Source organism: Drosophila innubila, chromosome X (genome assembly GCF_004354385.1).
Source record: "Drosophila innubila isolate TH190305 chromosome X, UK_Dinn_1.0, whole genome shotgun sequence".
NCBI classification, from domain to species: Eukaryota; Metazoa; Arthropoda; class Insecta; order Diptera; family Drosophilidae; genus Drosophila; species Drosophila innubila.
In genome coordinates, this window is record NC_047626.1 from 14,556,711 (window position 1) to 14,574,888 (window position 18,178).

Genomic DNA, 18,178 nt, shown 5'->3' on the forward strand with positions numbered 1-18,178 from the left:
TTGGTTCCAAGAAAAACCGAAGTCATTTTTAGGTCATTTACACGGTTGCCAACTTAGCTTAGCTTTTTTTAGTCAAATTATATACTCTTCTTCCCCCGAGGATTGACGAACTTTAAACCTTAATTAAAATCAACAATTTTATATTATCTAATTTCGAATTTTAAATTTTCTTTAAAAATCTTTATTTATGGCTAAATTATTACTTAATTCAGATCACATTTGAATTGTGCGCCGTTCATATTCAGATTAAGCGTAAGCAGTGCTAAAAACGTCCGAGAAAAAATAATTGCACTCACTAGCGCTGCCAACCTTAGTGGAAAAGACAGCTGTTTCTAGCTGGAATTTATTTGGATTATTTATTTATTTCCATACCCAGCTTTTTAGAAGATTAACTAGTAGCAAAACTTAGGATAGCCATATTTTCAGCTAATAGCAGTTTTAAACTTTATCCAGCAAACTAACCAACTATCTTTGTATATAGCCAGAACTAGCTATAAAACAGCTAAGTTGGCAACAGTGGTGCCATGGCAGGCATTTTGCTTCTTTATCCAATCAATAGTCGGTTACACTGGCCGCAGGTCGGTTGTGTTTTGTTTTGTTTCTCAAGTAGAAAGGTACATATTTGAAAACAAAGTGCAACGGATATATGTACATGATTAATAATTTGTTGAAACCAAGTAGTGAACGATTTTAATCTCATTTTTGTGAATTACTTTAGATTTTTTTTCCGTGTTTGCGGTTGTAAATGCGCAGCCTGGACTGCACTCATTTGTTTTTGTAGTTGTGTAGGTCAAGGTGAAGTCGCTGCTGCAGCAACGAGCGAGAGAAACAGCTGCCTAAAGCACCGTTAGTTTGCTGCAGTCGTTGTTTTCTTTTCTGTTTGCTATGTTTACTGTTTGCTCTCATTGAGCAAATTACACATATGCATGTGTAAAACGGTGTCAGCAGGACGGGTGTGTGTATGTGAGAGTGTGTAAAACCTTATGCAGTTTTTGCACTGTTTTCTATTCCCTGTTCTTTCACTTTCTATTGCAAATCCGCTTAAGCGTCACACACACACACAGTTAAACATACTCATATGTACAAACATATTTAATAAATACCTTTATGTTTTATCTCGGTCGTTGATAAGCGCTCAGAACGAACAATAAACATTTAACTATTGAAGCACCAAGTAAATGGCCCCAAACGCTTAACATCAATTGTGCACAATAACAACAATAATAATAATAAATATAATAACAACATCACAAAACAAAACGAATCAAAGGCAGACAAAACGGCGTTTCTACCGCAGCGTCGACTTTTCAGCGGCGGCGGCGTTGGCGTCGGCGTCTTGGGCGGCAGCGGACCCATGAAACAACAACAACAACAGCCGCCGCCGCTGCCGCAATCACAGCCGCCGTCTCTGACGCAGCAGGCAGGAGGAGGGGGAGCAGCTGAGAACAGCGTTATTGCCAATGCCATCAGCAGTCTCAATGGCAACAACAACAACAACAACAACATCATTGAAACAACAACGACAACAAAGTCTCGACCACCCTTATATCCAAAACGTAAGTATGAAAAGCTCGACATTAATTTCCTGTTGAATACGAATACGAATACAATCAAGGTACATTTGTGACTCACTAGCGCATTTATGAGTGTACTCATTAATTCTTAGCTTAAGTACATTAATTACAATTAAAACAAACGATTCCATTAGCTTCTTGAAAACCAGATACATATCTGATTCACAAGCGAATCTCTGAGCGTTACTAGCTTTATAGACATAAGCTTTTAATTCTAAGTGCATATTAGAATAAATAGGGTAAAGCTCCATTAGCCTGGGCCAACTAAAAAAAAAAATAACCCCCAAATAGAGGGAGATTTATCATGAATTTAGCCGTCAAAATTAGTTTGGGGACTCAACTAGTTTTTTTTTTAAATTTAAATCGTGTAATAGACAATTTTTAATTTTAAATCGCGCGATTTTACTTGGTAAACAGGCCATAAAATATACAAGTCAAAGAAAAGTAGTGTTGGTAAACGGGCCATAACAGAGACAATTTGCACAAAGCAACAACAAAAACACAAAGTTTTTATGAATGCTTCAAAGATAAAAAAAAATCTAGTTGAGTCCCTTAACTAATTATTACGGCTTAATTCATGATAAATAGCCCTCTATTTGTGTTTTTTTTTCTTTTCAATAAGGTGAGTTGCTCGTTGACAGTTGGTAACCTTAAAAAATTTGTCGTGCTCATTCGACTCTCAGAGATAGAGGCGCTAGAGCGAGATAGCAAACATGAAGTTTGCTTCGCAACTGTCAAAATAGCTTACTCAAAAGAGGCCAACAGTGTTGAACAAGTCACCTAGTTGTAAATTCATCTTGGCCCAGGCTAATGGAGCGTTTCCCATTTGTGTTTTTGATCAGTGTAAGTAGCATCCAACTGAAAGTACATATATGGTAGTTTGTAAATAAAGTTTTGTTGTTGAACTTTTGTTCCCTTCTATTTATTGTTTCTTTTTTTCCATCTCTCTCTCTAATTTTCTTTCCTTTCATTTCTTGGAGTTGTTCTCATTTTGGCAACACAACTTTTGCGGTCTCAGTCCGCTTTCGCTCCGGGTTCGGCAGCAACAACAACGCGCTGCGGTTTCTGTTTGCCTGTCCATTTTTGGTGGGTGGAGCGTAGACCGCGTTGTGACTATTTTCAGACCGACAAACCGTCAGATCGTCGACCGTCACTCGGCTTGACTCTTTAGACTGCACTTTGTGCACACATGCAGGCCAAGACCAAAACCAAGACCAAAACCAAAACTAAAACCAAGACTAAGACCAAGAGTTGGGCACAAAGTCAGGGCCAAGACAACGTGACCGCAGCTAACAGTAGTTGACATGTTGTTAGCATTCGTTTCAGTCGTGCTGTCATTCTCTTTTTGCCCTTCTCCTCTCTCTCTCTCTCTCTCTCTCTCTCTCTCTCTCTCTCTCCTCTTGTTTTGCTTCAGCTGCTTCTGCTTCTTCTAGAGTCGCCTTTAAAGGGGCTGTCGGGTTGTATTGGGCCATTACAAAGCGAATCGGACCAGGCCATTTGAAACGCTTTTGGGGGCAATGCCAAAACGGCATTAAATACAAGTACACAAGAACAACAGCTATTACAATTAGTACAACTGATAAGATAAATAACATTTATAGAGTTGGGCTTTCAATGTATCAATAAATGTGCATATGATCTAACGCTTTGTTTATACATTTCTCATACATATACATATACTCTATAGTTATGACTTATCTAACTTACTCATTCAGCTGACGTCACAATATGGCATTTGTATCCAGTAAATATTGCTTAAAACGTGTATTTCATTAGTACATATTTATACATATTTATGTACAAATTTCTTCACGTTCGCTATGTTAATTATTTGCACACTGTTTGAAATCTACACACATGAATAACAATATAGAATATGACAAGTTTTTAATTTATATATGCTGCTATATAAAATATTTATTTCAAATTTATAACATTTATCACAAATTACAATTGGTTCATAAATTTATCTCATTGCTGTTAACAGCGCATCTGCAAGTCGATCAACTAAATTTTTATACGTTTATTTCATTTTGGGTAATTTGTGACTTAAATGAACGTTTTAAGCAATTTGCGAATTATTTTGTTTTCCTTTTTTCCACTCTCTTTTTCTCTCCATTCCATTCTCTGTTAATATTTCTAATTGCTATTGCTGCCCACCCCTCTCGCCAGTCTACCCCTTTTCCCCTGGTAAATGCAGCGTTTGAGAAGTCATTAAAAATGCTTCATTGTTGTTCGCAACTAGTTGTTGTTGTTGCGGCAGCTGGCAAATAATGATTACACATGTTATTGTTGTTGTTCCTTCGCATTGTTTAAATGAAGGGGGCGTGTACAATAGGGGGCGTGGGGGGTCCGACCAGTGGGCGGTCGGACAGGGTAAAAGAATAGATGAATAAGGGAATATTTCGCTGTAATTGGAGCGGAAATCAACGCAAAAGGCTGTCAACTATTTGCTAATGGCACTGAAAATAGATTTGGTTTTATGTACATAAGTCATATTTATGTAGAACACAGAAATCTGTGGTGAGTTTCATAACAATTATTTAAAAAAAGACGATAAAAATTTTATTTTTACAAGTGTTTCAGATTTTGAAAGTCAAAAAATCAAAATTTTTTTAAGAAATCCCAATTTTTTTTTTAACTTTCAGCTTGAATTTAAAACTAGTTCATTAAATAACATGTATTTTTTGAGTTGCAGAAAATTTCATTCTTGTATAATGATAAAAAATGCACGTTTGAAAAAAGCTAGACAAATATTTTAATTTCAATGTTATTTATTAAGCTCGATTGTAACATTCTCGTGCAATATTCGTAAATGCTAGCTTATCAGAGATGCCACAGAGAGCGAAACCATCCGAAAATCTCCCAGAACTAAATATCAAAACTGTATATCTTATTAGAGCTTAAAATGACTTGCTCGAATTAATTTTTTATCAGAAAAATACGATATATATTAATAAATCTTCTTAGTCCTCCTATATCAATAGTTAATGATTATAATAATTCATCAGCTTTATTAAAGAGCAGTCAAAATAAAGGTTAATGTAAACCATCTGATCTTTCGATTGAAGCATAATTTATGAAGTTTTTATGTTAAACGTTTATCTACTCAATATAAACATTTTGGCCTTACTAAGGCGAACGGCAAAATGTAAACTTAAGAACTAAAAATATTTTCAACGGATTGAATGGAATGGCATTTTTCTATCCAAACGAAATGTGTAGAAAAATGTAAGAAGCAGAATGAAATTTCACATGAAATTTCTTGATAGGAGATGCAGCAATCGATGAAGATGATGAAAGGAGTGGAAGAAAGGTGGTCGGGGAGGAAGGCAAGGAGTTAAAGGTAGAGAATGGGGCATGCTACTTCAAATGCGCGTCAATTGTTTGAAAAAAAAAGCGAACGATTGGAATTTCAACGTGCCAAGCGTTGCTGCAACTCTATTTATGGAACATTGGGATCGCATCGAGTGGCCCTTGGTGGTGCGATCTGCGGTGGTTGCCACTGACAGTGGTGCTAACGTCGCTGCCGCTGCTGCTGCTGATGCCTTTTGTTTGTTTACTTCATGCCTTTGAGGCAGCAAAAGCTGCAACAAGAAACCGAAGCCGATGTCGATGCCGTTGCACTGTGTTCAATGGCTGGCTAAAGCAATTCATGTCGTTGTGAAGTATGAGGTGGAAATAGAGACGAAGGAGGAGATGATGGAGGAGGAAGGTGGGGGGGGCGTTGGCGGTGCGAGGCGGAGGTGAAGCATTTGCACTCGTGCGTCCACCCGAGCAGCAGTTGCCAGTTGCAAGTTGCAAGTTGCAACTTATACTCACTGAGCTCAGAACCAGCTCGAATTGAACTTAATTGCATGAAATTGAGACACGAGACATGGTTACATGAGACGAGAGAGCGACGAATCGCTGAGATTCATTCGTCGTCTTCAATTTGTAGCTGTGAGTGTGTGTATGTGTGTGCATGTGTGTGTGTGTGCGTGTGTTAAGTGCGCCATCAAATGAGCTGTCATAATGATGATATCGTTACGAGGTTGGGGAACCTTTTACAGCTAGAAATGCCTTCGATATCTTAATAAACATAAAAGAGAAAAATAAAAGAAAAAACAAATAATAATTATGAGTTTAAAAAAATACAAGCCCAAAAAAGGCTCCAAGAAGAGTGCATAAGCTTTTTTTTTTAAGGCATACTAATACATAATACATACATAATACATGATAATCTGTTAATTAAAATTTTTTTATTCAAAAAATATTTTGAATTTTTTAAATTAATTAAAATAATCAAAATAAAAAATAAATTTTATATTTTAACTCTTATATAAAAACTAAACCATAACTTTTATTTTATAAAATAAATTTTGGAATCGGACTACTATAATACATAGCTGCTATGGGACCGATTAGTGAAAAATAAACCATTACTTAAAGTTGGATTTGCAAGGTAGATTTATTCATTTGTTAAACGTCCCTCCAACGTGTAATACATTAAACGACGCGTAATTTATTTAGTTATGTAAATAAAGCAAAAACGAAAATGTATGAATTTTATTCATGTTTTCCTAGAATTCTAAGGTAAAAAAACGAAAAAGATAATAGAGGAAAAAATTTTAAGGGTTCGGTTTACGATTCAGTTCGGGATTCGTAAAAACCTGGGTTTGGATTCTGTGAGGTTCGGTTTTGAACCGGTTCGCATCCTTGAAAAAAACTGCAATTGAAAAAAGATGAACTTTATAAACGATATCGGCAATACTTGTATTATGATCACTTTAAGCACTTTGCTCGTGGAGCTAGATTTTTTTTTTAACGTATTTACATATTTATTTACATTTATTTATTTAATTATCAGCATAATTTTTGAATTGTTTGAATTCGGAAATTAAACTCTTCCCATTATTTATATTTCACTTTTACATATACGTGTAGTTTTCACTATCAGAGTCCTGTTTGAATTTTTTTTTCTTCTCTCTCAACTCTGGTCAGGCCCGCAAGTGACACACTCTCATCTCTAGGCACAGACGACACGACACACACGTACCCTCCCTATTTGCATACTTTGAATGCTGTGAAGTTATGTAGAACCCCATTTGGGGGCCACAGTGTTCAAGTGGTTGACACCCGTGAACTCTCACAAATGTGTGTCTAACAGCAAATGTAACGCTGCCATTAACGATGAGAATGTTTCCTACATACCCCTCCCTTTCTATCCCAGCCCCCTTTCCCCTATCTGCTACATTTCCCTACGAATCTCACATATTGTTGTTACTCTTCTCGAAGTTCTCTCGATGACAAAGTCTAGCCAATGAACTGTGAATGCATTGGAGGGCCACCAGGAACAACAAGAACCACATAAACATGTCAAAAGCAGGGTAAAGTGGGAAGTGGCAAAGACAAAAAGGGGGAGGGAAGAGTACGAGGAAAAAGCACGAAAAAAATGCTGCAGTCGCCTACACAAAGCAAAAGATAAAGATCTTGAGACTGTGAGTTGATTTTCGAATTAGGCCTGAGATTCTTTATGGCACTTGAATGCGGTTGAGTGAATGATGAATGCATGTGAATGTGCATTTGGTTAAGCTTTGACCAGTTCCAGTTCCAGTTCATTCGACATATGAGTGGAGTTGACACTTGGATTCGCATATTTGTTTATATTAATCAGCTTTCGCACATTTATCTGACAGATGCCGAAACAAATGCAGATACAGATACAGCCACGGGCGAAGCTACATCTACGGTCTTTTTTCTTTCTTTGCTTGAGTCTTTAGTAAACAACGCTCGTCTTTTATTTTGCATTTTTATCTGTTTATTTTTGCCCGAATATCGCAACAATTATGCAAATTTCAAAAGACAGCGACCTTCTTGAAATGCGCATCAAGAATGTGTTCCTAAAGATATATGTATGGACATTGCCAACGTTGAAGATCTTCGATCTTTACGAAGCTATTACCATAAGAATGTGTTATCTATATAAAGCTGTATCTTAAATTTCAATGAGTAAGAAATTCTACAGATTTCCGAGTACCTAATCTCAATAAAAAGAATAGAAACTGCTTACTTATTATATAATATAAGAAATAAATTAATTTGTGATTCAAATAAACCAAACTATTTATATTTACATATACATAAAATATATAATAATATATATATAAAAATAAAATGAATAAAATTTTTTGAACGAATTTAATTAATTTTGAACGCAGAATAAATTAAGAGGCCAAACCATGATCAAAATGACATTCCGCTTTAAAATCGGTTCAGTTTTCACAAAGTTATGAAAGTTTGAAGTTAGTCAAATGTTTGACTTATCAACTTTACAAGTCAAAATTTTTGTCCGATTTATCATGATTTTTTACAGAAAAATGAAACGTCTCAGAATCAAATTTAAAGTGTTGTTTTATACTAATTACGCTATAAGGAGTTGATTAAAAGTGAAAACTTGAGATTTAAAATTTTCATTTTTCAAAATTTCAAAGGGGGGACCCTATGGTATTAAAATCTTCACCCATATCTAGAGAAAAATTTTTTTTTTTCCGAAATTAATTAAATTTAAATGCAGAATGAATTAAGAGGCCAAAACATGATTAAAATGACAACCCGCTTTATAATCGGTTTAGTTTTCACAAAGTTATGAAAGTTTGAAGTTAGTCAAATCTTTGACTTAGCAAGTTTACAAGTCAAAATTTTTGTCCGATTTACGATGATTTTTTACAGAAAAATGAAACGTCTCAGAATCAAATTTAAAGTGTTGTTTTATACTAATTACGCTATGAGGAATTGATTAAAAGTGAAAACTTGAGTTTTAAAATTTTCATTTTTCAAAATTTCAAAGGGGGGACCCTATGGTATTAAAATCTTCACCCATATCTAGAGAAAATTTTTTTTTTTTCCGAAATTAATTAAATTTAAATGCAGAATGAATTAAGAGGCCAAACCATGATTAAAATGACATTCCGCTTTATAATCGGTTTAGCTTTCACAAAGTTATGAAAGTTTGAAGTTAGTCAAATCTTTGACTTAGCAACTTTACAAGTCAAAATTTTTGTCCGATTTCACATGATTTTTTACAAAAAATTCAAAGGTCTCAGAATCAAGTTTAAAGTGTTGTTTCATACTAATTACGATATAAGGAGTTGATTAAAAGTGAAAACTTGAGATTTAAAATTTTGAATTTTCGAAATATCAAAGGGGGGACCCTTAGCATCGAAATCAATATCTAGTAGAATCTAGAGGAAAATATTTTTTTTTAATTTAAAAAATTTAAATGCAGATTAAATTAAAATGCCAAATCATGATCAAAATGACATTCCGCTTGAAAATCGGTTCAGTTTTGATCAAGTTATGACAGTTTGAAGTTGGTCAGACTGCGGAACTAGTCACTTTACAAGTCCAAATTTTTGTTCAATTTCACATGATTTTTTACAAAAAATTCAAAGGTCTCAGAATCAAGTTTAAAGTGTTGTTTCATACTAATTACGATATAAGGAGTTGATTAAAAGTGAAAACTTGAGATTTAAAATTTTGAATTTTCGAAATATCAAAGGGGGGACCCTTAGCATCGAAATCAATATCTAGTAGAATGTAGAGGAAAATATTTTTTTTTTAAGAATTTAAAAAAATTTAAATGCAGATTGAATTAAAATGCCAAATCATGATCAAAATGACATTCCGCTTGAAAATCGGTTCAGTTTTGATCAAGTTATGACAGTTTGAAGTTGGTCAGACTGCGGAACTAGTCACTTTACAAGTCCAAATTTTGTTCAATTTCACATGATTTTTTACAAAAAATTCAAAGGTCTCAGAATCAAGTTTAAAGTGTTGTTTCATACTAATTACGATATAAGGAGTTGATTAAAAGTGAAAACTTGAGATTTAAAATTTTGAATTTTCGAAATATCAAAGGGGGGACCCTTAGCATCGAAATCAATATCTAGTAGAATCTAGAGGAAAATATTTTTTTTTTAAGAATTTAAAAAAATTTAAATGCAGAATGAATTAAAATGCCAAATCATGATCAAAATGACATTCCGCTTGAAAATCGGTTCAGTTTTGATCAAGTTATGACAGTTTGAAGTTGGTCAGACTGCGGAACTAGTCACTTTACAAGTCCAAATTTTTGTTCAATTTCACATGATTTTTTACAAAAAATTCAAAGGTCTCAGAATCAAGTTTAAAGTGTTGTTTCATACTAATTACGATATAAGGAGTTGATTAAAAGTGAAAACTTGAGATTTAAAATTTTGAATTTTCGAAATATCAAAGGGGGGACCCTTAGCATCGAAATCAATATCTAGTAGAATCTAGAGGAAAATATTTTTTTTTAAAATTTAAAAAATTTAAATGCAGATGAATTAAAATGCCAAATCATGATCAAAATGACATTCCGCTTGAAAATCGGTTCAGTTTTGATCAAGTTATGACAGTTTGAAGTTGGTCAGACTGCGGAACTAGTCACTTTACAAGTCCAAATTTTTGTTCAATTTCACATGATTTTTTACAAAAAATTCAAAGGTCTCAGAATCAAGTTTAAAGTGTTGTTTCATACTAATTACGATATAAGAAGTTGATTAAAAGTGAAAACATGAGATTTAAAATTTTCAATTTTCGAAATTTCAAAGGGGGGACCCTTAGCTTCGAAATCGAGTCTTGGTCGAAAATAATTAAATTTTCAAAATGAATTAAATTTGAATGCAGAATGAATTAAGAGGCCAAACCATAGTCAAAATGACATTCCGCTTAAAAATCGGTTGAGCTTCGGCAAAGTTATGACAGTTCAAAGTTGCTCAAGCCTCTGACCTAGCAACTTTACAAGTCAAAATTTTTCTTAATTTTGACATGATTTTTAACCAGAAAATGAAAGGTCTCAGAATCAAGTTTAAAGTGTTGTTTCATACTAATTACGATATAAGGAGTTGATTAAAAGTGAAAACTTGAGATTTAAAATTTTGAATTTTCGAAATATCAAAGGGGGGACCCTTAGCATCGAAATCAATATCTAGTAGAATCTAGAGGAAAATATTTTTTTTTTAAGAATTTAAAAAAATTTAAATGCAGATTAAATTAAAATGCCAAATCATGATCAAAATGACATTCCGCTTGAAAATCGGTTCAGTTTTGATCAAGTTATGACAGTTTGAAGTTGGTCAGACTGCGGAACTAGTCACTTTACAAGTCCAAATTTTTGTTCAATTTCACATGATTTTTTACAAAAAATTCAAAGGTCTCAGAATCAAGTTTAAAGTGTTGTTTCATACTAATTACGATATAAGGAGTTGATTAAAAGTGAAAACTTGAGATTTAAAATTTTGAATTTTCGAAATATCAAAGGGGGGACCCTATGGTATTAAAATCTAAGCCCATATCTAGTTTTTTTTGTTTTTCGAAATTAATTAACTTAAAATGCAAAATGAATTAAGAGGCCAAACCATGATCAAAATGACGATTATATCCATCATTTGTATTGATTATTTTCTAAATCTGTTTGCAACACTTTTGAGTCACTGTGTGCACAGCTTATGAATGAATTTGCCCCATTGCAATGTGAATTTGTAAACAAGATAATGTACTTTTTGTAAACACTTTGGCACAAGATTTCCTTTGGCAAATTGCCAGCTGAAGGAGGACAAGGAAAGGGAGATGAGGGGCGGGTAGAAGGGGACTTTCCTGCCATTTCTGTTATGCTGTTATCGTTGTTGTAGTTTTTGCATTGACTGCACTTTGATTTCCGGCTTTGTATGCTCATGTTGTGTGTTTTGGTTCAACTTGTTATCGATAAGTGCAGTGAATACTGTTTGAGGGTTGCAAAGCACATACACGCACACTATCAAGGGTGCCTTTCGCACGCATAAGAATTTATCAGTGGCTCAGTGTGGGTTGCCCAAAGGATTTGCCTACTTAACGTGTCTAAACTCGATTAAATAGCAAGACAATCCTGGGAATAAGGACAATGTTGCAACATGCGCTCACCCTTAGCTGTGTGCTGCAAAGGGGTGGGTGGTTGTGCATGCGTGCGAATAATATTAGCCGACAGAGTTGCCATATTTGCAAAAAGCACATATAAATCGATAGATGCATAATTTATCGATGGTATTTACATACATTGAATGCTCTCTTCAGATTTTCGTAAATGATTAATGTCCTTAATGATCGGTAAGTATAATTAGTATGTTTTTATGTATTAAAGCATAACTCTACTCTAGATTTTTTTCTACAAATGTAATCTATAGTCGTCGAGTTGCTCTACAGGCTTTATTCAATAATTAAAGTTCTGGAAACACTCTTAAGTCTATTTGAGGCTTATCTAGGCAAATTAAAAAAAAAACAACTAAATGTGAAATTTAAAGTTATTCATTTATAACTTCATTTATAACTTTGCTGGTAATAATATCACTTAAGCTTTTACGGATCTTTTCTTTTGTCGACTATTTTGGTATCGATAATTATCGATTTTTAAAAAATTAATATTGTTCTATAAATTTAACAATTATGACATATGCAAATTGGTTGTTATTAAAATCGAACTAAGTTATTCTTAAATTGCCGCCACGTGGCAACTCTGTGACACTTGCAACCCTTATCTGGACATGTTGCAGACACCGTGTGGCATAGATTTGCGTAGGCAGCGCCCCCACGTGCGGCACAAGTTGGGCGCAGGCGCAGAGAGCGAAGTTCACGGGTGTGTTATCCTTACAGGGAAGAAGAGACAGTGAGTGAGAGACAGAGAGAGAGAGAGAGAATAAATGCTACAGGCAGAGAGTAAAAGTGAGACAGAGAAAGAGAGAGAGAGAGAGAGAGAGCACAAGAGAGAGGGTGGCCAAAGTGGCCCATTAAAATTTCATGGACTGTTCATTTTTTTTCCCTTGCATTTTATGTTGTTGTTGTTGGTATTTTGGGCATGTTTTGCTCGTTGGCCAAATGCGCGGCTCTGTTCAGCTTCGTGGCTTGGAGCGTGCTGAGGCTGTTCCACTCGACAACAACACGGCAGTAGTAAAAAAAAACAACAAAAACGGCAACAATAAAGTGTTCAATAAACTCAACTCGGGGATTTTTTCTTTTGTAAATTTGTTTTTATAAAGCAAATCAATGAACTAAATGTTATAAACAAATCGAAAAAAATATATATAAGCTAAGCAAAGACAACAAGTAAAAAAAAGACTTAACTTGGCCAAGAAAACTCGCAACTTGGCCCATTAGATACTGAAGTAGGCGGCGTCGGGTATATACACACACACCGAAAGAAGAAACCTTCTTAGCGCCGTTACATACACAAACACACGCACAGTCGTCATGTGTAAGTAGAGTCTGCCTACAAATGCAGGTGATAAGGATAGGGGGGAGTGGATGGGGGAGGGAGGCATACTTGGGGTTATTCTCTGAAGTGGCTTGTTTGTTGGCACTCGAGCTAAGCGGGCCAGCAATTTGTTTGTTTTGCGCTAATGAGCAAATGGAGCTGCCACTCAACTTGCAACAATCTCCAGCAAGAACAATGCAACAAACGGCATGTGGCATGTCCCACTCCACACTCCCCTCCCTCCCCCGACCCCCCCATTTGTCCCTCTTTTTGCAGTATTTTATTCAACTCTAATTGTTGCCTCTTTTTTTGTTAACATGTTGCAGCAAAGACACCGTCATTTGACAAGGATCGGGATTATATTGGCTTTGCCACGCTGCCGGAGCAAGTGCATCGAAAGTCGGTGAAGCGAGGATTTGAGTTTACACTGATGGTGGTGGGAGAATCGGGTCTGGGCAAATCGACGCTCATCAATAGTCTATTCCTGGGGGATCTGTACAAGAATCGCCAGATGCCCAATGTGGAGGAACGCATCGAGAAGACAACCAGGGTGGAAAAGAAGACCATGGACATTGAGGAGCGTGGCGTACGATTGCGTTTAACTGTTGTGGATACGCCCGGTTTTGGGGATGCCATCAATTGTGAGGATAGCTGGCGTGTGTGCACTCAATATATTGATGAGCAATTCCGTCAGTATTTCACCGATGAGAGCGGACTCAATCGTCGCAATATCCAGGACAATCGTGTCCATTGCTGTCTATACTTTGTACCGCCCTGGGGTCACAGGTGAGATTAAGATGATAAGATAATTAAGATAATAATTACAAATAATAATATGTTATGTTTTATTGTTAGTCTGCGGCAGATGGATTTGGATTTGATACGACGACTGCATCGCAAGGTGAACATTGTGCTGGTCATTGGCAAAGCGGATTGTCTGAATAAAACGGAAGTACGCAAACTGAAGGAGCGCATTCTGCAGGATCTCGAGGACAATCATATACAGCTGTATCAGTTTCCCGAATGCGATTCCGATGAGGATGATGATTTTAAGCAGCAGGATCGTGAATTGAAAGCATCAATACCATTCGCTGTTGTTGGCAGTAATACCATACTCGAGGTTGCTGGCAAGAAGGTGCGAGGACGTCAGTATCCTTGGGGTGTTGTCAACGTCGAGGATGCTGAGCACAGCGATTTCATAAAGCTGCGCACATTCCTCATATCCACGCACATGCAGGACCTAAAAGACACCACACAGGTGAGTGATCCACTCGCTCCAAATTCAAACTGTTGTGCTATACCAATTATTATTTATTGATTTATTTACTTTGTTGCAGGATGTGCACTATGAGAACTTTCGAGCGCAGTGCATCTCACAGATATCGCAACATGCGCTGCGTGAGCGTGGCAAGTTGAAGCGGGATTCGATAAGCTCAACGAATGGATTTGATGCGGCCATTTCGGAAACGGATCGCCTGCTCTTGCAGAAGGACGAGGAGATTCGACGCATGCAGGACATGCTCACGCAAATGCAGGAGAAGCTCAAGCAGACGCATCTCATGGAGATGAAGAAGAACGATAGCGTTATCGATGTCTAAAATTGCGACTATATCCAAAGTTGCGTGTTCAATTTTGCACCTTGATATATAGACATTATATACATTAATTTATATATATACCTACTTATATATATAGGCTCTCCCAATTTCCCTACACACAAACACACTCACATGCGCCTCTAAATAGGCCATCAACCACCAAAAAATAAGTACGTTTTTAAGATAGCACAGTTTCCAGTTACACAAAGTTTGTTCTTAAGCTTTTTGTAGTTTCCAAATAAGTGAAATGATAACAACAAGCGGAACTTGCTGTATATTTATAGATTTCAACACTCACACAAACCCAAACACAATTTGACCAAATTGTTTTATGTATGTTGTCAACAATTTACTCGAAAATCGATAGAAAATAATGAGAAGATGCAAATTTTAAATACAATTACAGAGTAGCAGTGCAATTAATCATCTAAGAACACGCCTGATGAATTCGCTTTCGCCTCCAATTCGCCAATTTTCTTATTAATATATACGAGTATAGAATACAATCAATTCAATTTTCAATTGTTCAACATAGATTTAATAATATTTGACAACTTAAGTAAAACGATAATAGATTTTTGTATAGACCTAAATTTTAGCTATTATCTTGAAAACGAATTCCGCACGATGATAAGATTCAAATATACCAAAGTCAAATGAGTTTAAAAAACTTTCAACTGCAAAACAGACTAACAAAATAAGAGGCAAACTGAATTGAATTGAAAACCCAAAATGTTAGAGTATCTAACTTATATTTAGTTTATATATGTATTTTTTTTTTGTTTATTTAAATATATATATTTTTCATTGGGTTTGTAAGGAAATCGCAGAAATTAACTTCTAATTTGTTAAAACGAATTGTTAATGAATTTATTTAAAAAAATATTAATTAAGCGACATACAACAACATAATACTTAAATGAAAATTATAGTGGACAAATTATATACACATAAATAATGAAAAAAAAATTACAACAAAAACAAAACCAACTATTTAAAATAAACATAATTATGAAAATTTACCATTAATATCAGCGTAACATTTATTGGTCGGAACTTTATGTGGAGCTTTAAACTAAAAATTCTATTGAGTAAGTATGTAGATAATATCGGATCTCTTTATAATAGATTCAAAGGGAAGAAGTATTAATAATACTAATATTTTAACTTTTTGTTAGTTTTCCCCATCGTCCCACCCCACAAAAAAGAAACATATAAATAAAATGCTTATTTATGTTTTTTCATTTAGATTTATTAATTTCTCATTTCATTTGTTTCACTTTTTGGTTTTTGTGTTTTTTTTTTATTATCTTATGCTTGCATATATTCTCTTTTCATATCTGTGTGGTATGCCAATTTCTGGGCTTACAATATGCCTTAAGGATTTATGTATCTCTGCGAATTAGTTACCAACTGAATAAGTTGCCATTTCCTTAGCTTTTTTTGCTTCGCTTTACTTTCAATTACATTTCAATACTATACTTTAGTTTCTTTCTTAGAGATTTGCATGCATTTTTATGGGTTTAGATTTCATTTCATAAATGTTAATGCTTATTTCACACACATATATATAGTCGTACATATATCTGTATATATATGTACAATTATGGGGTTTTTGGGATTTTTCGAGAGACAGAGACCGACAAAAAAAACCTATAAATTTCTATAATGCAATGTGTATTACATTTATTTATAAATATATTTTGTTCATCTTATAAATACACCCTAATACGCCTGATCAAATTCAGTGGTAAGTTTTTCTCATTTATGTGTATTTATTTTGTTTTACAAAGAGTTTTACAATTAAACTCTTTAAGCTGTTATTTTTACTTGGCATTTTAACGGTTCAATTCGTTTCTCTTTTGGTTGCCTCACACACCTTTCGCATATTTTCATTTAGCATTCGCATTCGATTTCGATATCGTTTCGTGTTGTGGGATATCTATGTAGCTTTTCATGGCTTTGTGATGTGTGTGTCTGTGTGTGCGTGTTGAGTTCGTCTATCTGTCTGTCTGTCAGTTGTTGTTGTTTTCTTGTTTTTCTTGTATATAATTGTATAAATTTCCAAAAAAAAAAATGTCTAACTGCATCCATGTAACGCCAGCGTTACAATTTTTTTTTATCATATTTTTTTTAAATATATATATAATATAATATACATATCTCATATCTCTGCTCGTTTTTGTCACTCAGAGTTCTCTCTGGGCTTTATTCACTTATTTCAAGCGTTTTTTCCATAACAACCGTCGCCTGCGCACATTTTAATTTGGTTTTCTTTTCGCTTTTAATTTTCAATCATTTTCTTGGATTGTTTTCTAAGTTTTGTTTTCAATTTTTTGGTGTTTTACATTTCATTTAAGTACAAAACTTCTCTTGTGTCCGTTTTGTTGCAGTATACTTTTTAAATTTCTTTCTATCCTTATTGCATTCTTTATTTGTTGCCTTCTAGCCAGCATTCTTTCTTTGTATGTGTGTTTGTGTGTGTGTCTTTCGCATTATAATCGCGTACATCTATTCGCATTTATCTATATATATATATATTTATATATGTATGTACTTGTACATGTATATGTAAGTTATGTATTTACCATTTACAACTACCAGCACAACAATGAAACAGAATCTCTATAGCTGAGTCTAATAATTCTCTGACTCCGACGTGTAATACTCTCAAAAATTTGGCCAACCCATGTTGCCCTTTATAATATATTCTATATGTATATCATTTAATGGGACGTAGTTTACTAGCAAAAAAAATGTAGTTTGTATATAATTCTATATGCATATGTATGTATGTATGTATAAGACCTCATAAATATAGATATATACACTGATATATACTGTACTGGCACGCCTCCTAATGTCGCCAATCGATAGGGAAATTGGCTTATTCGAGTATGACGTCCTTCCTAACTATATGAACTACGAAACGATGCTGTTATCTCAGTCAAAACTGGGCACAGCCATCGAAATTGAAATAGATAGATGCAGAGGGAGACAAATAGAGAGAGAGAGAGAGAGAGAGCAAGAGAGTAAATGAGTTAGAAAGACAAAGTTAATGAAAGAAAGAGTGAGTGGGGGAGACAGGAAATGAGAAGAACGAAAAGAAATGCCTTGGCTTACAATTGTAGTTCTATCATTTCCACAAAGAGTTTCTCTTTGATATTTAGTTATTTAATTTTAATTAATTTTTTTTATTTTATTAAAATTTATATGTAAATTGCTTTTGGTTTACCAATGCGAGAATTGATGCTGTTTTTTTTCCTTTCATTTGTATATATTTATGAATTGGTTGTTCTTTTTGGTTCGAGCTAAGAACTCGTATTTAAATTCATTAATTACAGTGAGACACACACAATACACGTACAACACTTGGTTAGATACATACATATAGGTAAGTAACTGTAACACATAGTATTATTTATATATTAATAATTTATATATAGACAAATGTATATATAATATATGTATATACGCATGTATTGTAGTTAATGTATATGTAAATGGCTTATTACTGTCGCTATACATACGTAAGTATCTTTGTATCTGTAGCTTTAAATTGTGTCTGTATCTATCATATGTTGAAAATAGTTAGCTGACTGTCTGTCTGTCTGTCTGTCTATGGGTGTGTGTATCTGTGTGCTTGTATGAAATGTTCTTGTAATTGTTGTTGTTGTTGTTGTTATACATCAATCTTAGTGCTTTGACGCGTAGTTAGT

The 18,178-nt window shown here is 34.5% G+C and overlaps 1 protein-coding gene across 2 annotated transcripts; it reads left to right on the forward strand.

The window, feature by feature from the left end:
• The first annotated feature begins 511 nt into the window (after positions 1–511).
• Positions 512–15,157, forward strand: LOC117791947 (septin-5). 2 transcript variants are annotated; one of them, XM_034631892.1, is made up of 5 exons: positions 512–614; positions 1,133–1,556; positions 13,188–13,647; positions 13,717–14,119; positions 14,199–15,157. In XM_034631892.1, exons 2-5 carry the CDS (start codon positions 1,355–1,357, stop codon positions 14,457–14,459), a joined length of 1,326 nt encoding a protein of 441 aa, XP_034487783.1. In that variant the 5' UTR covers positions 512–614; positions 1,133–1,354; the 3' UTR covers positions 14,460–15,157. The 2 variants fall into 2 exon arrangements, with proteins under 2 accessions (XP_034487783.1, XP_034487790.1); XM_034631899.1 differs by having other exon boundaries at positions 565–614; positions 1,140–1,556.
• The last annotated feature ends 3,021 nt before the right edge of the window (positions 15,158–18,178 follow it).

Excerpts from the sequence above, each read along its gene's own strand:
- LOC117791947 (XM_034631892.1), top strand. The coding sequence starts at position 1,355 with ATGAAACAACAACAACAACAGCCGCCGCCGCTGCCGCAATCACAGCCG. Across the intron at positions 1,557-13,187 it reads ACCACCCTTATATCCAAAAC|CAAAGACACCGTCATTTGAC; the intron begins GTAAGTATGAAA and ends AACATGTTGCAG. Across the intron at positions 13,648-13,716 it reads GTACCGCCCTGGGGTCACAG|TCTGCGGCAGATGGATTTGG; the intron begins GTGAGATTAAGA and ends TTTTATTGTTAG.